The sequence below is a fragment of the Mus caroli genome, chromosome 15 (genome assembly GCF_900094665.2).
Source record: "Mus caroli chromosome 15, CAROLI_EIJ_v1.1, whole genome shotgun sequence".
Classification (NCBI taxonomy): domain Eukaryota; kingdom Metazoa; phylum Chordata; class Mammalia; order Rodentia; family Muridae; genus Mus; species Mus caroli.
This window is the reverse complement of record NC_034584.1, coordinates 76273946-76297235: the sequence shown is the minus strand read 5'-3', so window position 1 is coordinate 76297235 and position 23290 is coordinate 76273946. Positions and strand designations below refer to the sequence as shown.

The 23290-nt window shown below is 50.4% G+C and overlaps 1 protein-coding gene and 1 long non-coding RNA gene across 10 annotated transcripts in view; one reads left to right on the top strand and one right to left on the bottom strand.

Moving 5' to 3' along the window:
- Septin3 (septin 3) overlaps positions 1-19224 on the bottom strand; it is a 25741-nt gene extending 6517 nt beyond the window's left edge. For 3 of the 8 annotated variants that reach the window (XM_021183886.2, XM_029470060.1, XM_029470061.1), the window contains exons 1-7: positions 12688-12960; positions 8536-8727; positions 4965-5093; positions 4554-4635; positions 3797-3934; positions 2024-2141; positions 1408-1503 (exon numbers count right to left, since the gene is read on the bottom strand). In XM_021183886.2, coding sequence (XP_021039545.1) covers positions 1408-1503; positions 2024-2141; positions 3797-3934; positions 4554-4635; positions 4965-5093; positions 8536-8727; positions 12688-12697 — 765 coding nt within the window. In that variant the 5' untranslated portion in view covers positions 12698-12960. Of the gene's footprint in view, positions 1-1407; positions 1504-2023; positions 2142-3796; positions 3935-4553; positions 4636-4964; positions 5094-8535; positions 8728-12687; positions 12961-13120; positions 13176-15205; positions 16639-18980 lie in introns of those variants that run through there. The other 5 variants (XM_029470058.1, XM_021183885.2, XM_029470062.1 and 2 more) reach the window with 3 other exon arrangements.
- LOC115029420 lies at positions 12977-22374 on the top strand. Of its 2 annotated transcripts, none has more exons than XR_003834990.1 (3): positions 12977-13060; positions 15620-15727; positions 22338-22374. It is a non-coding gene; the product is annotated as an uncharacterized LOC115029420 (long non-coding RNA). The 2 variants fall into 2 exon arrangements; XR_003834989.1 differs by lacking the exon at positions 22338-22374 and adding an exon at positions 17011-17231.
- Positions 22375-23290: the final 916 nt, after the last annotated feature.

Below are 23290 nucleotides of genomic sequence, written 5' to 3'. Positions count from 1 at the left end.
GTGTGTGTGTGTGTGTGTGTGTGTGAGAGAGAGAGAGAGAGAGAGAGAGAGAGAGAGGCAATGCAGTCCCTAGCACCACAAAAACATGAAGGCCTATAGATGTGACATATTTTAAAGGCATTTTAGCTACCTAAAATATTTCTTCTCCAACATTTAAGATTTGTAAACATCACTTTTAAAGGTGATTATCTGAGGCTGGTGAGATGGCTCGATGCATAAAGATGCTTGCCACCAAGTCTGATGACCTGAGTTAGATCCATGGAACCCACTTGGTAAAAGGAGAAAATTAACTCCTAAAAGGTATCATGTGAGCTCCATACATGCCATAGGCACATACCAGCTCCCCATCACTCACCCCACACACAAATAAGTAAATTAATGTCATTAAAAGGAATTTTTCTTAAGTGATGAACTTAATTCAGTTGTCTTTTTCAACTGTCTGTCCCACTGTAAGGAGTAAAGGGCTTCTCTACAGTATTCAACTTTCTAGAAGAGTCTAGAAGAGTCTCAAAACCTAAACTGTAAGAGATTTGATTTGTCACTGGGCACACAGGCTGATCAATGGGCCCAGGTGTCTGATGCAGAATCAAAAGATTTTTAATTAAGAGCAAGACCTTAGACATCACATAGTTGATAGTCTCCAAACCTGGTTCCCTGGTGCAGCCAGAGCCATGGAAGGCATCTCAGCAGCTGCTAGGGCTGTAGAGCTCTGTGCCCACGACGGCCCAGCCAAGCAGTCCTGCTCTGCTGGGGTGTATACTGGAGTTCTAAAGTGGTTTGTTTGTTTAAGATGTTTAATTACATTGCATGTGCGTGTGCGTGTATTTACACTCGTGCTCTCTCAAGTGTATACAGAGATCAGGGAACAACTTTTGGGAGTTAATTCTTCCCTTATGCCACATGGATCCTGGTGATCCAGTTCATCAGGCTATCAGCTTGCCATCAAGTGCCTTTACGCATTAAACATATGTCGTTTGCTCAAGCTTATTTTTTAAATAGTTCTTTTAGGGACAGAGAAAGCCCATAAGCCGCTCACCTAGTCCAGCCTCTGTATTTTATAGAGGGAGAAACCGAGGCAAACACTGACCTAGAGTATAGATTCCTTTGGGCACTAGCCCAGTGCCCCATCATCTGACAATGGTTTTGCCAACTCTTGGGAAGGAAGGCGAGGCTTGCCTACTATTTGCTGATGGAAGGGACCAGTTCCCTGAGCACAGGAAGCCCCTCTGTGAGCTCACAGTCCTAGTGAGGGTCACTGACTTCCATAATTCCTGTTGTCTGGGTTAGGTGACAGGACAACGGCTTACAGTAAGGGAAGAACAGGAGGAAGGACCTGAAGGCACCCCCACCCTACCCCCAGAGGCACTGAGGGGGCATCTGGTGACAAAGAGGGCCCCGTGCACATACCCGGATTTTGTCATTCTCTGTCTTGTCCTCCAAATCCTCATCAAACTCCTTCTGAGGGTAGAACTCAATGCCGTTTACTTCAAGTTCTTTGCGAACCTAGAGAGGTCAGATAGGAAAGCGGTCTCCGCGCTAAGGGCAGCGGGAGGAGGAGTCAGAGCACAGGCTCCGCCCCTGGGACATCCAGGCGGCAGGGAAGGGTGGTAAAGCCCACCTCCCGGGCTCGCAGCTCTCCTTCAAGACCAGCTTAAGACTCTTCCTCTGGGACCTCTTCCGTGTTGTTTTTAGTTTTTGGTTTCTTTTTCACCCAATGGGAACAAGCAGGGCTTTGCTACCGATTAGTAACCTAACGTTGGATGGGTTCTCGGTGATGAGTGTATCTGGGAGCCTTTGCCGACCAAGTGTGGACTGGGAGGGAAAGGAAACCTGGGACCGATGGCCTTGCCATCGGTCCCAGGAACATCTAGCCCTTGCCTTGGATGGGGAAGTGGGAGGGAGTTAAGGTGGAGAACTGGAGTACTAGGGAAGTGGAAGACATGGCAGACAGGAGATGGTTTGGACCCAGAGGAGGGGAAGGCAGCACTAGAGGTAGGAAAAGGACAGAGAGGCCCCAGCTCACCCTCTGCTTGAATTCCGACTTCTCCTCCAGGGTCATGGTATCAGCCTTGGCAATGACAGGAATGATGTTGACCACTTTGCTGAGATGTTTCATGAACTCAAGATCCAGTGGTCGTAAGCTGGGGCCCAGAGAAGGCAGGAAGGTCAGAGCCACATCCCCTTCCTGACTCAGCCACTGCCACTGCGCCAGACTGCCTGATGGCCCTGAGGAGCGGACTGGTCTGGGAACCTGGCTGAGGCCAGGCAGCTGAGGCCCTGCAGCTGCAGCCTCTTCTCTTGCACATGTCTACTGCTTCAGCACCTGCTGCATGTCCCCAAGTTTGTCCTCAACCCCTCAGAGTCAAGCTCCCTCTTATCTCCCTCAGTTTCTATACAAAGCATCCCTCTCCTTAAACTCTCTCAAACCATCCACAACACCTTCCCTGACCCAAGAATTTCTTTCTTTGGGGGACAAACATGGATGGTCATCACCAACTGAACTCTTCTCAATGGCCTCCTGTCAGTCCCTACAGCTCATACCGTAGAGGCAAGCTCTAGCCCCCCCCCCCAGTCTGACTCGAGTTTGCAATCTGGGGATCCATTAAGTCAGACTGTCTGACAGTGTCCCCTAACTGTGGACTGAGGTCTGGGAAGAGCTAGCTGAGCTATCTTGCTAGCTGAGGAAGGAAGATCTCAATTTCAAGGCCAGCCTAAACTACAGAGTAAATTCAAGGCCATTTTGGACAACTAAGTGAGACCCTGTCTTAAAACGTAAAGGAGGGCCAGGCATGGTGGCACATGCCAGCACTCAGAAGGCAGAAACAAGCAGATCTCTGAGTCTGAGGCCAGCCTGGTCTACAGAGCCAGTTCCAGGACAGCTAGGACTACACAGAGAAACCTTATCTCAAAAAAAAAAAAAAAAAAAAAAAAAAAAAAAAAAAAAAAACCATAAATAAATATGTAAAAGAAGAAGAGGAGGAAGAGGAAGAGGGCTGGTATATAGCTCAATGGTACAGTGTTTATCTGGCATGTGTAAGGCCCTGGATTCAATCCCTAGTACCCACTCTTAAAAAACAAAACAAAACAAGCTTTAAAAGCCCTCAGGTTATTGAGGACCTAGATCTGATCCAAGGTTATTGTTTTACAACCTCTACCACTCAGCACTGGCTGGGTACCCCTGGCACCTTCAAACTTCAGGGTCTACATCCTCTCAAAAGCTTTAAGTTCTGACCTTGCAGAGAGGCTTAGAGGTACACAGTACCCCGCAGGAGGGTGGCTGGAAACATGGATGAGATGTCTGACCTCTGCCTGTTGCCACACTCCCTATCACGGGGCCCACCTGCTGCTTACAAAGCGTGTTCCCGGCACAGCCTTCATCTCTAGATGTCTGGCTCCCCCAACTGAGATGGCCACTCTAGATTCCCACAGCCAAGTTCCATATCTTGCCTAAATACCAGGCCCAATGCAGGAGCCCTGGTTCTCTCGGCTTCACCTTTCTTGCCACCCCCATACCCCTGAGCCTTGCCCAAAGCAAGTATCATTGAGCTAACGAGGTACCCTCTGCTTAAGTTCTCTCTGCTGGTACAGCTGGGCTGTATGGAGACACTGGTGAGCAGTATGGAAGGCGGTAACGGCCAGTTTTACTTTCTTATAAAAAGTCTGAGGAACCCTAAGGTCCCAGGGCCATGGCCTTCCAGCCATCTGGCTCTCCCCAGCTAAGTCCAGCTATGGTGTCTCCAATCTATGGCACAGATGACCCAAACTGCCCAGCAGGAGGAGTAGGTGTGGTACGTACGAGTGTCCTGTCGGGGAGATGAAGTAGAGGCAGCAGTGGACACGGGTGTCAGGGATGCGTTTCTTCCTGGCAATGTTCACCTCCTCTTTCAGGAACTTTTCGTACTGTTCGTTGATGTATTTCTCAATGGGCTCCCAGCTGAAGGGCAGAAAAAAAAAAAATAGATGGTTTGTATATGCTTGGCCCAGGGAGTGGCACTATTAGGAGGTGTGGCCTTGTTGGAGTAGGTGTGTCACTGTGGGCGTGGGCTTGGAGACCCTCATCCTAGCTGCCTGGAAGTCAGTCTTCTCCTAGCTGCCTTTGGAACAAGATGTGGAACTCTCAGCTCTTCCAGTCCTACGTCAGCCATGCTCCTGCCTGGGGATGATAATGGACTAAACCTTTGGTCCTGTAAGCCAGTCCCAATTAAATGTTGTCGTTATAAGAATTGCCTTGGTCATGGTGTCTGTTCACAGCAGTAAAACCCTAACTAAGACAGATGGGATCCACCCAAAGATCCAAGGAAAAAAACTCCAGCGTGCCTCTGAAGCACAGTCGGGGCACAATTCCCCACTCCCTCCTTTCTCAACCCAACAGCCAGCTCTCCCTCAGCCTCTCCAACGAATGGCTTTCCATGGGTGGTCAGCAAGAATAGCTCCCATGGGACCAAACTACTTGTCGAGGGAAGATACAGGTAGTTCTCAGTGGGAATGAGTCTTCGCCTTGTCTTCCTAGCATAATATTTAAGGGGAAGAAAATCTCAGAGGCAGGCACCTACCAGTTTTCATTGTTGATCTGGTCTCCAAAACCTGGTGTGTCGATGACTGTTAGCTTCATTTTGACACCACCTTCCTCTATCACTAGAGAGAACAGAAAGCATCGGAGGTCCTGCGGTCCACTGGCCAGCAACACCCATACTTCTCAGAAGCAGCTATGTGCAAAGTCAAGGTTACAGACTTCTCCCACTCAGCACTTTTACGCATGCTGTTCGCTACACCTAGGAGACCGTGCCTGGCTTCTTCCTCTTTCTACTTCTATCTAAATCCTCCCTGGGCTTCCTCGTTCCCCAGTATGCTCCCTTCCTTTCTCTTGCTTGGCACAGCTTCCCCTCGACCCCACACACACACACACACACACACACACACACACACACACTGATGTCCACAGAGGATCCTGGCCTAGTCCTCACCATGCCCAATCGCTTTGATCTCCACTGTCTTGGGGATCTTCTCCTCCCGGTTCCAGCTGGAGGCCTTTCTGCTCACTTGGGACTTGAAGAGGGTGTTGACCAGTGTTGACTTGCCCAGTCCACTCTGGCCTGCAGCACGGGAAGGGGAGACAGAAAAAGGGAGACAGGCCCCACATCTGCCTCCTGAGCTGCAGAGCCCTCCTGTGCACTTACAGAACTCCAGAGCTGTAGTCCAGGCCAAACCTTATTTGAACACCCCTTGAGGAATGAGCATTGGTGTCTCTTTAACACAGAGGGGCCTTGGGAAATGACAGTTGGATTCCATGTCCCTTCATGGACTCCAGGACCAGGGGGAGAAAGCACAACTTGTGCATGTGGGTAGTGTGGGTGGTGTAGTTTTCTGGTTTGGTTTGGCTTGTGGTTTTACTCAGCTTAGCTCTTCTGTATTTGATAACAGCAAAAGTGAGAACAGAAGAATTACTTTACTTTCAGATCCCGACTCATGGTGCCTGAGCATTTCCACATCTGTTAATAAAATTGGTCTTTTTAACGCCCCTCCCCCAACCGGTGCTGGGGACTGAAAACCAGGGCACTGTGCTTGACAGTCACACAGAACTAAATCCCTAACCCCTAAAATTATTCTTTATACCGTCCTTGTATATCTCATAACAGAGTTATATCCCTAGCTAAGATAGCCCTAGAAACCTCTTCTAATGTAACATGTATGAGGCAGCAAAGCCAGTGAATGCAAGACCAGGGCTCACACCCCAAGAATGGTGCCACATATACATACATATGCATATACATATACATACACATACATATATATATTCTGTGTATATATGTATGTTATATATTCATGTTGTATGTGTGTGCATATATGTGTACGTGTGTGTGGTGTGTGGTATAGATCTGTATATATGTGATGTGTGTATTATAGGCTATGTATGGATGGATGTTATATGCTCATTTATGCATGTATGTATGTATACCTAAGTATGTGTGTGTATATATATGTGGTATGTGTGATGTGATATATGCTCATGTGTATATATGTGTGTACATGCATATGTATATATGTATGTATAACATGTATGTATATATGTGTGTATGTTATGTTTATGTATATATGTACGTACGTTTATGTATATATGGGAGTATATGTTATATGTTCATGTATGTGTACCAGTGCATGTGCTTGCAGAGGCCAGGAGAGGACACTGAGTGTGCTGCTCTATCACTCCCCACCTTATTCCTTTGAGATGAGATCTCTGATTGAGCCTGGAGTTAGGCTGGTAACCAGCAAGGCCCAGTGAGCTTCCCATCTCTGCTCCCCACTGCACCAGGACCATGAGTACAAGGTAGCTGGCTGCACCTAGCTTTTTATGTAGATGCTGGAGATGTAAACTCAATCCCTCAGGCAACCGGTGCTCTTGCTTACTGAGCCATCCTTCCAAGCCCCACTACTTTTTAAATTGTGTTCTGAGAAGGCCTAATGACCGATTGGAGGAAGTGCTGGGAGAGGAGAGGAGAGGAGAGGAGGCTGGGCAGGCAGGACCACAGCACCTTCCTCCATGACGGCTCCCTTTCGGCCTGTGTTAGTTATATAGCTCTGCCTTCAAAGAGGGCCTCCAAGTGCAAGCTCGCTCAAGAACCACAGGTCTGAGTAGCAGTTTTCATGCTTAAGAATTCAGAATGCCTCGTAGCTGGTGACCAATGCTGCCATTCGCCCAGATGTCTGCAGAAGTTCCACCTCAGAGCCACAACTCGGAACCTGTGGCTTAACTGGGCTTTAAGAGGAATTAACTGGATGGTAAAACCAAGAAGGGCTGGTCTAAAGCATCCGTGTGGTATGTTGGGGGGAAAAAGTGGCCAGGCAGAGAGGAAAAAGCCCAGGGTTCTAGACACCAACTGAGGTGTTCCCACTGCTTTGGGCTTGTCATGTGATCCCTGCTGTCTCTTTACAGATGGATAAGGAAGGAAGGGACCAGCAGAGACTAGGAGTGGCAAACAGATGCATTTTCTCATGCCACCTGGGGAATTGGCCAAAGCCACTTAAACCATCATGTAATGACGGCTCTATAGGAAAGAGCTCAGCAAGTAGAAGGCCTCTGTGTGCAGAGTGGAGTGTAGATGGGAACTGGTAAGAGCTGACTTGGAGCAGCTCCCAGTCGGGAGAGAAGTCTAAATTTATCCCGAGGTTAAGAGAGAGCTATGGGGGGCTGGTGAGATGGCTCAGTGGGTAAGAGCACCCGACTGCTCTTCCGAAGGTCNGGAGTTCAAATCCCAGCAACCACATGGTGGCTCACAACCATCCGCAACGAGATCTGGCTCCCTCTTCTGGAGTGTCTGAAGACAGCTACAGTGTACTTACATATAATAAATAAATCTTTAAAAAAAAAAAAGAGAGAGAGCTATGGAATTAGGATGGATGGTCCAATGAGTTCTGCAGGTTGGAAAAGCCATTGGGTAGCCAGTGGACAAGAAACTGGAGAGGAAGGGAGACCAGGAGGGTGAAGGTCACCCCAACTGTCCCACAGCCCAGCTGTAAGTGTCCATGAGCCAACTGCTTCTGGTTCTTGTGCTAAGACTTTGGTAGGCGAAAGTTAAACATCTGCCTCAGAGAGCGCACTGTCAGCTCAGCTGGTGCATTTGTAGCAAACTGCTGGGAGGATTTCTAACCTGGCCACGGTTCTTATCCTGCTCCAGGTCAGTACTATGTGAGCAACGCTGGCTTGCGTAGCTGCAGTAATGCAGGTGAGACCCTAGCTCAGCCTAGAGTTGTGGTAGAGGGATGGGCAGAAGCCGACACACCTAGGAGACCTTTACAAGGCTAAAGTGACAGGGTTCGCTGATTGAACTGGGAGAAGAAGAAGGGAGAAGAGGATGCCTCGCTCTCTGTTTGCACACTCAGGGAACAACTCAGATTAGACAAATGCTCCTTTCTGCTACATTCTGTGACTCACTGATGCTAGTGACCAAAACCCTGGAAAAATTTGAAGCTTTACTGTTCTACAAAACATGAATAATAAGACCATCTCTTTCTGAGGCTGGAGAGATGACTCAGCGGTTAAGAGCACTGACTGCTCTTCTGAAGTTCCTGAGTTCAAATCCCAGCAACCACATGGTGGCTCACAATCATCCGTAATGAGATCTAAAGCCCTCTCCTGGTGCATCTGAAGACAGCTACAGTGTACTTACATATAATAAATAAATCTTTAAAAAAAAAATTCTCTTTCCCAGTCCTCTCATGGCTCTTGGAGGTGGGAAAAGGCTACCCCATTCCAGGTGGGAAAAGGCTAGGCCATCCCACAAACCTAAAAGCCAGCTCAGAGTGACCAACAGGTAGCCTGTCTACACTGTTAGTGGGGAAGCTAGCCTGGCCATCCATCCAAATCTCCTGTCCTTGAATCAGCAGGTTAGGAGGGGACCAGGCCCTTGTGATCAGCATCTGAAATCCTCTGTCCTAGAAAGAGCTCACCCTAGAGAAGCCAGGCCATTCTAGGGAAAGAAATGGGATCCTGGGTGCTGCCCACCACTAGGCCTTCCATGACCCCATGGCTTTCCATACCAACGACCATGATGTTGAAGTCAAAGCCTGTCTTCATGGTCTTCTTGCGCATCTGCTCGATAATGGTGTCAATGCCAATGTAGCCTAGCAGGTTGGAGTTGATGCTGACCGGCTTCATGGGCACCGCCGGCTTAGGCCTGGGCTCAGGTACCAGCTCTGACATGGCTGCGTCCGTCCTAGCCTCTGGGAGCCCTGAAAAGCCAAGGTGGGAGAGATAGGCAGGGTGAGCAGCAAGAGAGCAAGGGTTTCATGGAAGACCAAGAGTGTCTTGATATGGAGTCATGGCGTTGGGACTAGAAGAGACCATAACATCATCTGGTCTGGGTCCCACAGTGGATGTGGGGAAAACACTGATGTCCTGAGGACTTGCTCAAGATGAGCACAGTTTAGGTCAGTGTCAAAATCTGTTCCAGGATGCAGTTCTCCAGGGTTATTTTTATCTGTTTTCACCTTATGCATAGGTAAGTGCATAAGGTAAGTGTGTGTACCATGTGTATTCAGAGGCCAGAAGAGGACAATGGATCATCCTGAACCTGCTCCAAGGCACTACATCTACATGTGCGATCCAAGGGCCCCTTCCCCTTAGCCCTACCGATACTTGGGTATCATCTACTGCAGCAGGATTGACAGACTTATGTCTGCAGCATAGTTACTAGCATCTACAGTCTCAAGTCTCTCAGATATGGCCACCAAAAGCATCTCTACACAGTACCAAATATTTCCTGGATGGCTAACTCCATTCCCAAAGATCACTGTTCCACGAGACATCTCAGTTATTCAGACCTACATCTTACCTTGCCAGCTATGGAACAGAGAACCTTTAGGGCAGTAGGTCTATGTCTCTAGGTCTAGTAACTGTCAACAGCCTCGGTTACTTGGGTCTCTTAGAAGCCATCGGAGCCACCCTTCTTTGCAGAGTGTTAATCCACCTTCACCCTCAGTTTCCCCTCCGTGCCATGAGTTGCATGGCTGGTGTGCAGCAGAGGATCCCCTGACACCCTTCCACACCAAGTTTTGAGTCTACAGAGCCCATGGTAAGGACTGAGACCCAAACAAGGATTGCTATTTCCCTGTGATAACACTTTCATACCAGTAAGCCACAGAAGAGAAGGCTGAGAAAACAGCCCTCCCTCCCTAGAGAAGAAGATCAAGGGTCCCCTTGGCAGACCCAAGATGTGTTCACACATAGGAGAGATGTAGCAGGGTCACACTGTCCAACAGAATAAGTCCAAGAAGAAAGCAACTCTATCTCCCTCTCTGTACAGTGAGTGTGGGGGGTGCGGTGAAAGAGATCTTAGCTCTGCTGTCTGTCAGCTTGTTGACTTGTGTGGGCCACTTCTCTTCTCTCAGCCTGCTTCTTCCTCTGGAGAATGGTAGTAGGGCCACGATGAAGACTGTGGTGGGCATCACCGAGAGGTACGATGCTCACGAGCCCGGAGTATAGCCTCACAGATCCAAGCTTTGCCCTTACCCTTTTCAAGTTCGGCTTTCTGGAGAGGGGAAGGTTTGACGCTGTGCACGGGGAATGTATTTAGGAGGGGGAGGTGTCCCCAGCTGCTAATTTCCCAAACATATTCTCTGCTTCCATGTTCTCTAAGAGGCTTTGCCATCTTAGGGTAGTTCATGACTATCGCCCTGCATCTCAGCCTTGTGTGTGAGGAGAGTCGACGGAGCAGCAGATGGTCAGGAGGAAGTGGGAACGTGTCTCCCTCCCCACCGCCAAGCCCAGGCAGGAGTCTGCTCTGGTACCCCCACCACCTGGTCCTTCTCCTGGTACTGGCAAGATGTACTTCCTGATGGGAAGTTTCCCCTGTCTTCTTTTTCCCTGTCCTCCTCAGGCACAGCTAAATCTGACAAAGCTTTAACACCTCCCCAGAGCCTGGCTCAGTTCCCTCCTGCTTCCCAGGAGGCTGTTGCCAGCCAGGTGGCTCCAGAGGGCAGCAAGGTTGGCTCAGCCCTGAGACAGCTGACTCTGAATAGCTTGAGTCTGCTCCTCCACTCCATACATGGCTCATGTGCCCCTTTAGCACATCTGCCTTGGGAACCAGTTTCTTCTTCCTGCTGTTCCCACAGCCTGGCCCTTTTGGTTTCCTGCCTGCCTGCCTGCCTGCCTGCCTGCCTGCCTGCCAGGCACATTTGGTACCCACAGCCTGTGCTGTGACACAAGCAACCAGGGATGCAGGCAAGGGTACTTGTACATGTGGAGGTCGCAAGTATGCTTACAAAGCATGCGGTCTTACATCGTGGCCTACAAATGATGGCTCTGTCTGTCTGACCTTGATTGAAAGAGGAAGCTGACCAAATGCCCAAGTAACTCCTTGGCCAATTTGATGGCCACGCTGCTGTGGAACAAGCTTGGCTAGAACGCCCTGTCCCCCCTCAAGATCCCAGCTAAGTAACAACTCCTCACTGAAAGCCTGCCCATTTGATGTGGTGGGCCCCTCACTGTGGGCTGCCTCCATCCTCTGTAGGTTCTACAGTACCTAAGCGCATTCATTTATTCCAGGACATTCCATAGGCTGTCAAGTGAAAGCCCAACTAAATCAACCACTACAGTAAATGCCAAGGATATCGTTGTATCCAAGACAAGGTCATTGTCCTGGAGGACCCACTGTCTGTGAGGGGACCTAACCAGTAGACCGCTCTGGAGTTGGTCTCTATGGGAGTCTGTTCCTCCCATTCCCCAGGTCCCACCAGGCCATCCTTTGATGGGTAGCTGACACAGGCATGAATCCCAGCCTAGGGTTTTGGTTTTGGTTTTGGTTTTGGTTTTTTTCTCAGAAGATAGGGGATGTACCTGCCTTGCTTGCTTGGCCTACTGTGAAAACCATGCAAAACCATGCATGTAAAAGCCCTGTCGGTGAATATGTGCAAGTTCCCAGCCCTCTTTGAGGAAGGAGCCATGCCTTCTTGTTCTCTGTCCCCAACACACCTGGCATATCATAGACTCTCAACAATGGATGGATGGATGGATGAAAGATAGTGGACGGATCATAGTCCCACCAGGCAGGTGTCCCTGCAGACACCTCTCTCCTTCCCCAGAGCACCTGGACCCCACCCCCAACCAACAAATAGCTGTTATGTGAGCCACAGTCAAGGTAGGTACACCTATTGAAACCTCCTCTGTCCTCTGCATCTGAGATTGGAAAGAGGGCTCCCCAAGAATAGAGAAAGAGCCCATAGCTGTGCTCATGGCAGAAAGCAGCTAGATGGTCCTTGGGGACCCACTCCTAAGCTCCCAGCTCACCCAGAAAAGGGTGCATCTGTCTGCAGCACTCCCTGCTAGGTACCTGCCACACCAGAGCTCCAGAAAGAGAGACAGTCCACCTGACTCAGCTCTGGTCCCTCAGGACAGCAGACTCCATCCCTAAGACAAGCAAGGATATAGTGCTTTCTACTATGGGAAAATGAATGGCTCTGTCTTTGTCTGGACCAGAAACCCCACCCCTCTGTTGGAAAGGTGGCAATAGGAAAAGGAGATCTTTAGGGATAGTGCCTGTCCCCTTAGCTTATGGCTAGGGCTCTCCCTTCCCTCCTAAGCTGAGGAATCTTATCCATTCCCTGGTAACCAGCAGCCTTTAAGATCCCACACCCATCATAGACCCAATTCCAGTTCATCCCAGCTCCAGCCCTGGGCAGCTCCAAAAAAAGAAAAAAAAGAAAAAAGAAAAAGAAAAGAAACAAACAAATCCTTCTCCATTAAAAGAAGCAAAGGGCCCTGGGACACTCCCCTTCCCCCATTCTAGTCAGGAGGCCAATAGTTCCCTTGGAGACCACCAGCTGGTGCCTGTCTCTGTGCTTGGTCTCTGTGTGGGGGGAGGGGACTGACTGATGTGTCAGCGCACAGGTCTCTTACTGGTTGTAGGTGGTCTGGTACCCGAGCTCGGAGTTCATGCTGTGCGTGTGTGTGCGTGCCCTGATGTGCCCCAGCGGAGGCTTTCCCTAAGCATCTGGGTCTCCATACCTCCCCAAGCTTCTCTGTAGGCTTTTGCCCGAGACTATGCTTCCAAGTGTGTGCCACCGGGTGTGCGTGCGCCCATGCATATGTCACACTGCACGTGGGGTCCTCAGCACAGCAAACCCTCCCTTTGGTAGGGCTTGGGGCCGCAGCCTCCTTCAGGCCGGTGCCAGGCGCCCAGGCGACAGCCCTACCTTTGGACATGAATCCTCCTTTGTCTCGGGTCCTCCGGGAGATGCTCAGGGCGCGGGGCTGCAAGGCTGAGCCGGGCGCGGGCTCTCCCTGGGCCAAGCGGCCCCTGCAGCCGGGCCTCGCCCCTCGGCGCCGTACCGCCTACCCGCCCGACCCGCCACCCGGCCGCGCCGCCCCTGCGCCCCGCGCCCGCCCGGGACCTCGCCTCCGCTCGCTCGGCGCCGCGCCGCCCCTGCCCGCGCGCACCGATGCCGCCGCTGCCACCGGCACCACGTGACCCGCGCGCAAGCCAGCCTCGCCGAGGGCCCCTCCCCTTCCCGCAGCTCCCGCGCCAGCACCAGGGAGCGGGTGCCGGAGCTGGGGATGCTCGACCGGGTAAGGTGCCTGTATCCCAGTTCTTGTCTGTCTCCTTAGATCCTATCCCTAGCCCCTTACCGGGTCCAGGGCGCAGGAGGCTGGTGGCAGCTGCCGGCGACCGTGCGCGTGCGTGAGTCACGCGGTGATTGGGATATTGCGCTTGATCACCGCGGTTCTGCCCAGGCGCGGTTGCTGACTGAGCTCCGAATCAAGAGAACTGGGTTCCAGACCCAGCTCCCAGCCTGGGTGCTGAACCCTATAACCCTGAACTTCCCTGAGCCTCTCTTACCCACCCAAAAAGTCTTTGATGCATTGCTAGTTGATCAACCCTGAGGATGACCAAACCTCCTTGACCTTAAAGCTTATGGATGTTAATAGAGAAAACAGAAAGTTGGTTCGCACAGGTGCTGGGGCACCATGAAGATATAATGGAAGATTTGGAGCAGGTGAGGGCCAACTTGGAAAGGCAAATGGAGAAGAGAGGAAAAGAATAAAGGGGCGTTTTCTGTGAAGGGCAACGCGGGTAGGGAAGCCCAGAGGGGGTAGAGCGCTGTGTGTGAGAGAACACTCAAAATGTGAACCTGGTCTGAGGCAAGAAAGATGGCAGACAAGGGCTGCCCCATCTAAGAGGGTGGAGAGGCAGTCTGCACAGTAGGGTTAGGGGTGGGGATAGTGAAACTTTTTTTTACCTTCTGCCATCAAATAACTAAGTGCCTGTCGCAGCTTTGTAGAAGAGGGAAGAAGCAGAAGGATACATAGTAGCGACAGCTGCGAAGTGTGGCTGTGCATGCCTTTAATCCCCAGCAGAGGTTAGGGCGCTCTGTGGGTTGAAACCAGCCTAATCTACATAGTTCCAGGACAGCCAGGGCTGCATAGAAACTATATATGTATATTTGTATGTACAGTTTACACATATATGGTGTTTGAAACCGGCCTAATCTACATAGTTATAGTGAGTTCCAGGACAGCAACATGGTCAAGGACAGAGTCGGTAGGTACATAAGTCAAATTGGGAATAGACTGAATGGGATGGAGAAGAAAATGAGGAAGACTGGTTACCTGGGAATCCCATCACCATGGTTCCTGCAGCTGAGCAAGATGGGGGAGGGCAGCAGCTGGTTCTAGAAGAAAAGGACTCCCTGCCTCTGGACATGTCCTGGAGATACCCAGGGGGAAGAGTCCAGCAGAGTTCAGGAGAGAGAGAGCTGAGCTGAAGCTGGAGAGCTGGGGTCACACCACAAAGAGTGAAAACGGAGGTTGTGTGCACAGTGGGATAGAAGAGGCTCTGACGAGCCAAGGACTCAGCTCATGCATTGGACTGGATATTTCCCAAGCCTTTCTCCTGACCCAGAATCTGAGCTGAGACATCCATAGAATTCCTAGCCCTTGTGCTGACCTGTTTATAGACATGTATAGGATTTACACACACACATACCTCCAACTTTAAAGAGCTGGAGCCAAGACTTCCAGGTAAGGCTGGCTGTGAACGTTATCCTCCCACCTTTACCTCCCAGTCACTGACATTCCTTTTAAGTAGCAGTTCTGTGTTTTTGTTCATTAGCCTTTTTTTTCAGGGGGGGGGGGTGTCCAGAGAGGGTTTCTCTGTGTAGCACTAGAGCCATCCCGGAACATGCTCTGTAGACCAGGGAGGCCTCGAACTCAGATAGACTTTCCTTAAAGCTGGAATCACCTATTAATCACCCAATTAGCCTGACTTTTTAGAGAACTAAGAAACAAGCATAGAGCCGGGCGTGGTGGCGCACACCTTTAATCCCAGCACTCGGGAGGCAGAGGCTGGTGGATTTCTGAGTTCGAGGCCAGCCTGGTCTACAAAGTGAGTTCCAGGACAGCCAGGGCTATACAGAGAAACCCTGTCTCAAAAAAAAAAAAAAAAAAAAACAATGAAGAAGAAGAAGAAGAAAAAGAAAAAGAAGCAGCAGCAGCAGCAAGCATAGATCCTGGTCAAGAAGAGGACTTAGCATATCCTCAGCTGTGAGCCTTCCTCCTGACAGCATCCTTCAGCCCCTCAACCCCTGTCCCCTTTTCTGCCACCTATTCAATTCTGACCAGAGAGCCCCCACTCTCTTTCATAACCTGGTGAGCTGGATGTATCCCTGCTCGCCCACCAGCAGGGCTTCCCCGCAACCAAGCTCTTGCATTTACCTTTGGGTTCACGGGCCAGGTCCAGCGAGGTGGGTTCCTTGAGGCTGTCTGTGGAAGCACCCACAGTGCCATGGTCCTGGGCTGGGTCTGTGCTTCTGCTCGGCTTTAGAGGAGAGGTAGCATAGGTAACCGTGTCTCGGATAGTCCCATTGTTGACAGTGTGTCGCTTGGTCTCACTACTGGCTGGGTCTGGGCAGACCAGCACAACTGAATCCACGGCTGTACCTAGTCTGCTTGTCTCCAAGGCAGGAGAATCTGTCGTTGTGTCCAGCCTGCCTACAGTGGCTCTGGCCAAAGCTTTGACTGTGTCCAACCTGGTTATGCCCTGCTTGGCCTCATCCAATGTTGGCAAAGCCATGTTTGAGCCCCCTGTGGTCAAAAGCTTGACACTTTCCTGTTTGTCTGATGTTGCAGTTACCAAATTCGGAACCTGGCCTGACTTGGTTGTCACTGCTCTAGCTAAATCCCTGGCTGTGCCTGCTGCAATCGAGTCTGTCACTTTTCCTGACTTGGATACTACAGGTAAGTTGGTGGCCAGGTCCATCCTGGCATTGAGAACAGGAAGCTCTGCGCTTCTGACCAGTCTGGATGGGTTTAGTGTAGGCATATTGATAGCCAGTTCTGGTCTGTGGAGAGCCACTGAGCCTATATGTCTGGCTTTATCTACTTTTGTGCTCACAACAGACAAATTTGCAGCAGAGGTAGCCCTTTGGAGGTATGCTCGGGATCTGGGAATACCCCTGGGCCTGCACTTGCCTCTTCCTGGAGAGGCTCTGGAAGGGACTTGTCCCATGGGACCTGGCCCCGGGAGGCTTGATGAACTCTGAATGAACTGAGCTTGGAAAGGTAAAGTCAGGCATGAAGACACCAGAGGCTTATTCCCTGTGGATGTTCTGCTGACTTTGGTAAGTTCTGGGTTCCCATGGCCTTCAGAGGAGGTCCTGACCTGTGGCACTTGAGCCATGAGTGGCAAACTTGAAGCAGACAGCCTCCCTTCTCTGTGGGTGACAGCCTCCTTGTGCAAACTGGGCAATTCTTCCCAATGAGAAAGTGAGGCATCTAAGGGCCGTGTTTGGACATTCTGGTGGATTGTTAAGGAAATAGAGCTGAGTTTCCTGGGCATAAAGCTATTGGGAGGCATGGAACTCAGGGACCCCATGGCAGTGCCCTGTTGGGACATACTAGAGGCCCTGGATCTAATGCTTGGCTGTTTGGAATTCTCTAGGACATTACTCTGGGGGAAGGCATCCAAATGCCCAGTCTTCTTGATGACAGGGATGAGGGGGGACACATCTGCAGCGAGCTTTTGGTGGGTGTGGTGCCCCAGCATGTGGCTGTGAGAGAAAGATGTTCTGGGGCCTGGAGCCCTGTGTGGCTGCATCTCCGGAGGAGCAGGTGCGAAGGCGTGGTTCATCCAGGCTGTTCAGCTTTCCCTAAGGCAATCACAAGGGAGGAGGGTGGACAAGGACAAAGTCTCAGCTCTCAACCAGCAGGTGGCGCTGCCAGCCTGAGGGAACCTAGTGTGAGGACCTGTTGAGTCCTTAGGGAAGTTTGTGTTTTCCTGTGGCCCAACAGCTTCCACCTGCTGCAGATTGACACACACCTCATACAGCTGCCCAGTCTGCAGCCACATTATAGGCACTGCCATCAAACAACTTGCCCCTGACATCAGAGAACCCAGCATGGAGTTTAGCTATCTCTTTTCCCTGGTTCCGGAGGGTGGACGCTCTCCCTGCACAGCTCTGTGGAGGTTACATATGAATTCAAGGACTCTGGAAGAAGGTAATCTTGCCTGTCTCTTGCAGAAACCACCATAGCAATGAAAACAAGAGTCCAGGTATCTGGGTCAGAGACTGTGGGATGTCCAGATGGCCTGAGAACAGAGTCTGAACCAGGGGTCCCTGCACCCCACTAGGAAAGAGCCCCTGAGCCGGAGTCTTGCTGGTGAGAGACATTTGGGGGAAGCCTGAATAGGGTGGATGTCAGCTGAAGGAAGCTGTGCCTGGCATCAGGTAGCTCCTAAGGACAGCCCACAGGTGAGAAGAAAGAGCCTCCTTTTGAAAGCCCCAGCACAAGGCTTCCAGGCTCTGCTTGGCAGAGTAGAGATAAGGCTAAAGGTGAACAGGGTCCAGGCGAGGCTGCAAAACCGTTCGGGTCCTGCAAGATAACTTGATCCTTGCTGCTCTTAGGAACAACCATTTCAAAGACAGCTTGAAAGGGGAAATGTTGGGAACGGATCTGAGAGTAGTGGATCCGTGGGGCGTGACTGAAGGACTCTGTGGTCTGGGCAGTGGGTCAGGGATGAGGTTGGAAAAGGCTGCCTGGGGGCAGGGAGTTGAGAGAAAAGGGGGTCCCCACCTCGATGATCCAGTATTGCCAAGTGGGTAGATGAACCATACTACCCAAGGTGGTCTCCAGGGTTCCCAGGGGGCTGACTGGTGCTGCCTCTGGGACAAAGTTATCTCCATTACTTTCAACACCACAGGCCAAGACTGGCGGGGGGGCAGGGGAGAGGCGGGGGGAGGTGAGGGCTGCCAGTAGAGAGTGGTATCGCATCCGTCTCTCTGAAGTTTGGAACAGGAGAAGCAGGAAGCATGGGGGCTCTTGTTCTGCCTTAAGGGATGGCTTCAGCCTATCATCTCTGGCCATGTATTTCCCTCAACTGTCCAGCCTCTCTGCCTCTTCTCCATTAGGCATATCCCTGCAGCCCTGACCTCTCTCGCCCACTGTTCCCACCACATGCACCTGGGCACACCGTGTTCACCCTTCGCTTAGCCACAGACCCAAGGACCAGAACTTCTGAGATCACCTTGTTCTTGTGTCACTAGATCCTTGCCTCCTCAGTGAGCCCCGTGTCCTGTGAACACCTTGGTTCTACCCTCCCCACACCCCCACACCCCACATAACACACACACAAACACGCAGGCACACCTACCTGGATCAGAAGACAGAAAAGAAGCCGGTGGTTTTCAGTCAAGGAAGCTGGACCTCTTGCAGACCCCACCCCCTCCTCTGCACCCAGAGGCTAGCCATGTGGCCGGGCTCAGAGACCTCTCTTCTCTGGGTCCTCTCTTGAGCTTTCACTAAGCCTCCCGATCACAGTCCACTAGCTGAGGGCCCAGTTCTCCCCTGACCTGTCCCTCTAGCTGGACAGAGCTCCGGGCAGGGAGGCTCTGGCCTCTTGAGAGTGGGTGGCAGTGAATGGCTGCTCTGAGTCTCTGGAATCCTACAGAGCTATGGGCGTCAGCCAGCTGAGCTGCCCTAAACGCAGAGCCACCTAGGGAGGGGATGGCGCATAACCCATGTGTCCTTGTCTCCAAGACTGGACCCTTGAGAAGTGTCACCAGTAAGAGAGAACTGAGCTACTCCAACGGTGATGTCCCTGTTTGTCTCGTGCCCTCCCACTTTCCCTCTGCAACCACCTAAGACTTTGCTGACCCCAGGGCCATCTGTGTCCATGCGCCTGCGATTCTGCTTCATGTTGGAATGTCTGTGTATACAAATGTACCCTTCAGATCCATTCTCTGAGACCCATCTTGCTTCAGACAGATCCTCTACTAAGTAAGACTCAGGGTATGAAGCTAGCCAGCCCCGGGCCAGACCTCAAAGAAATCCACAGACCTACCCCAGCTGTCTCTGGTGAGGCAGATCCTCAGCAGCCTGTGGCCACTGGGCTAAGTACCTTTCCCTGTGCTCCCCAGCACCAGGCTGCTCTGTGACATGATAGTATGAGAAGGACCATGGTGGGAAGAGCCGCCATTGGCTGGGTACTTACTCTGTGCCAGGGACTGAGCCAGGCTGGAGAAACTCAGAGCCTTCTGCAAAAGCCAGGCACGTAAGCAGATGGGCACAGCATCTCAGCCACAGAGTGCACGCCACACCACAGACGTGCCCTAAACACTCACTCTGAGCCAGGAGACAAGCCAAACATTCTCTTGGCATGTCCTCGACCCATCATCTTGCCACTTCCTTTCTGCCATACCCCACAACACTGAGGGCTCTGGCCTGCTTTCCTGTGAGCTGCTCTCCTTGGCGAGTGAGCTTCTGGCCGGCCAATAGAACTTTCTGTGATAATGGAAATGTTCTATGTGTCCACTGTCCAATAAAATAGCCACCAGCCACAGGTGGCTCCCGAGCACTTCCCACTATTCTATGATGACCAGGGACCTGGATTTTTTTTTTCAATTTTATTTCATTTGAATGTCCATCTACCATATTGGACAGCACAGTCCTGAAAGACGCAGATCTTATCCTTCTCTGGGTCCCAGGGCCTGACAAGAATCACTCGGCATGTTTCTCACAGTGACTGAATGATGAACGTGTGGGCCCAGGATCCTCTTCTCTTCTCATCCCATTCTCTCCCCTCTGAGCCTTAGGTTGCCATAGCTGGCTATGCCCTGGTTACCAGGCAACCGGCAAGAAATCACAGTGGAGGGGGAGGGGCGCTGTCTGAGTTCTTTCCCCTCCCTACATGTTTTGAGGCCCTGAGAAAAAAAAGAGGTGGCAAAATCAGCCTGGACACCCTGGGGACCGGGCTCTGTAGGGCCTACACTGCGTTATTACCCCCTGGAGATCAAGCAGCTGGGGCTGAAGTCAGGGGCCCTGGGATCTCCTTGCCTGACCACTCCATTATAAGACTCCTGCCCAATAGGCCAGGAGGTGGTGGCACACACTTTTAATCCCAGCACTAGGAGGTAGAGGCAGGTATCAGAGTAAGTTCCAGAACAGCCAGGGCTTTACAGAGAAATCTGTCCCGAAAAAACAAACAAACAAACCTAACAACAACAACAAAACCCTCCTAGGCCTCAGCTGTCTTCTCAGTTAGAGATTAGATGCCCTGAAGTGATTTCTTCCAGCCTGAAGATCTAGAATCCACCCCGCCTCCCTCCTTTCAGAGCAAGACCCGCGTCTCATCCATCTCTGTCTTTCGCCTGCTGGTCTGCCTCCTTTCCCTCCAGGGTTAACTATCTCTGAGCAAACCTCTTGTCATTTTTCTATCTGCAGCCGCTGTAGCCGAGACATTTGTTCTCAGTGTCATGTATATAGGTATAGAATACAGTCCTATAAATCGAGTACTTACTGAGAATAATTCAAAGGAATTGATCCATTTTGCCTGGGGATTGGTGTAGTGACAGAGCTCCTGGCTGGCGTGCATAAAACTCTGAGTTCAGTCCCCAGAGCCACAGAAACAACAAAACAGAAAAACACCAAAGAGATAACATTAATTTGAAAAAAGAAATTTATTTTAAAATAATTCTTTGGTACACGTAAAATTTTATCATTTGTTAAAGACAAAGGCAAATTTGCAATATTAATGAGGTAGAGATGTTCGTTTGTTTTTATGAAACTAAATCTTAGCTGTTTACCTGCTACTGTGGAATGTAAAATACCTTCAGTGGGTTTTTTTTTTCTAGAACTGATGGATATTTTGATTTTCTCATTGGCAATGCTCAGACTGCCATTTTGCATAAATTAAAATAATAACAAATGGCCTGTATTCAGAAATTGTTAGAAATGTGTTACCCTACTCCCAAGTCAGATTTCCCTTAATAATCTTCTGAAACTCCAGACAGCAACTGAAGCAGATGTTTTTGTTTTAGATGGGGTCTTACATATACCAAGTTGGCCCTAAACTTCCAAGAATGACCTTGAACTGGTGTCCTCGGACCTCCAGCGGGCTCTGCCACACCTGGTTTATGCACAGCCAGGGACTGAGCTAAATTTCTACTTAGCCAATAAGGAGCAACTGGAGGAAAATGCTGACTTCGTTTTCCATCATGTTTCTACATTAGCAGCAAAGACATTGCAATTTACAATGTACCATGGCCTCTGTGAGCTTTTAGGTGGTATTCCTCCACAGTGTATGGCACGCGTCGGTCAAAGCGTGCACATCGAACGTTCAATACTAACACACAAGAGTTGGTAGAAACAGCCCAGATTCATTTTGAGTTTGATGATACCGGGTTGTGGTGCATTCAGAAACCTTTTGCTGCTGGGCGTGGTGGCGCATGCCTTTAATCCCAGCACTCGGGAGGCAGAGACAGGCGGATTTCTGAGTTCGAGGCCAGCCTGGTCTACAAAGTGAGTTCCGGGACAGCCAGGGCTATACACAGAAACCTTGTCTCGAAAAAAGAAAGAAAGAAACAAACAAACAAACAAACAAACAAACCTTTTGCTGTTGCCCAGTTTTCTCCACTCCCACATTTATTTTCTGGTGGCCACCCAGTTTCCAAACGTGGGGCTTTTTTGCCGCCACCCCACCTCAATTACAAACTTGGGTCCAGCTGCCCTCTAGTGGCCATAAATGATACTGTACTTCTGTGAATTTTCCCACCAAACACTGAGACGCTTTCAAGGGTCCTCCAAAAACAGACACCTCCACTCCAATCTTTACAGTGCCCCCCCCCCGACAAAGAGTACGTGCTATGATACCTCTCAAACTTGTGTGTTCTGCATCCACGTGAATTGGAACATCTCTTTGTCTTTCTGGGCCCCACGTTGTTCTGTAATAGGGATAGGCTTAGATAGCATGGGTGACAAACTTCCAAAACCCTAGAGGCTGTGACACCAAGAACTAGTTTCTCATTCATGCCTCCTGTCCGCAACACCGTGAACCAACTATGTCCCACGTCACCCTTGCTCTAGGACCCTCTAAGTCATTATTGCCTGGGGTTGTGACAAACTGCAGGTTAATGAATCCTTTTGCCAGCCACTAATGGCTCTGATTTAATTAGAACTCGGTGGCCAGAACAAGCTGGATGAGCCGCCCGTTACGAGAAGGCAGGAAGGTAAACTTCTATGGCACACTGAGAGCTGAGGAGCCAGGACTGTTTGGTAAGCAGTGGTGTGGACACATTTCAGGCTGAGAGTGACCTCGGGGAGCCTCAAGTCTCGCCCAGCGCTGTTCCTGTACACTGCGCTCACTCTATGGGAGCTATGAAAACCGATGACCCTGGAGCTAGGCAGCTTGGTGGTGAATGGTGTGCCTAACATGTAGAGGATGCTGAATTCAGCCATAAACATACAGACCTACACACACACACAAGCACAAACACACATATGCACACACACAAGCATACACACACACACGTTTGCACACACACAGTTGCAGCCTTAACATTTCTATTTTCAGGCTGGAGAGATGGCTCAGCGGTTAAGATCACCGACTGCTCTTCCAGAGGTCAACTCCTGGCAACCACATGGTGGCTCACAACCATCTGTAATGGAATCTGACGCCCTCTTCTGGTGTGTCTGGAGAGAGCAATGGCGTACTCATATACATAAAATAAATAAATAAATTTTTTTTTAAAATCTATTTGCTTGTCTATTTACCCCCATGGTTTCTTTCGATTGCCATAAACCTGTGGGAAGCTACTCAAAGCCACAAAACCAGAAAGGGTCTTGCCACAGTCACACAGAGCCCAAAGCATGGGCTAGGCTCTCAGATCTCTATACTTTAACTCCGGGTGAGCGAGAGGGAGAAGGTCTGCCTACCTAAGTCCTCCGGAAAGATTGTTAACCCAGACTGTGACCACCATGTGTAGCTGCTCATGTATGTGCACATATGTGTATGTTGTGCATGCATGGATATCTGCCTGATTAGAGAGGTCAGAAGTCAATGCTTGGTGTCTTCCTCACTCTCCCTCTTGTTTTCTGAGAGAGTCTCTTAATAAACATGGAACGCATTGATTTAGCTAGGGTGCCTGCGCAATGAACTCCAGGGACCCTCCCGTCTCTGCCTCTGTCCTACCAAGGGTACAGGTACACTTGACTTTTATGTGGGTGTTAGGAAGCCAGCTCATGCTTATACAGCAAGCATTTCACCTATGGAGTATTTTCCCAGCCATTGTTCGCTTGTTTCTTTGTTGTGGTTTTTGAGACAGGGTTTCTCTAAGTAGCCCTGGCTGTCCTGGAACTCAATTCCTCTGATTCAGAAAATCCACCTGCCTTTGCCTCCTGAGTGCTGGGATCAAAGGTGTGCACTGCCACACCCATGAAGTATTCCTGGTGGCCACTTTTCAAGGGCGCTGAGAGCCTCCACTCCTCCCTCTAAGCTACTCTTTTGGCCTCTATTAGCCTTGGAGC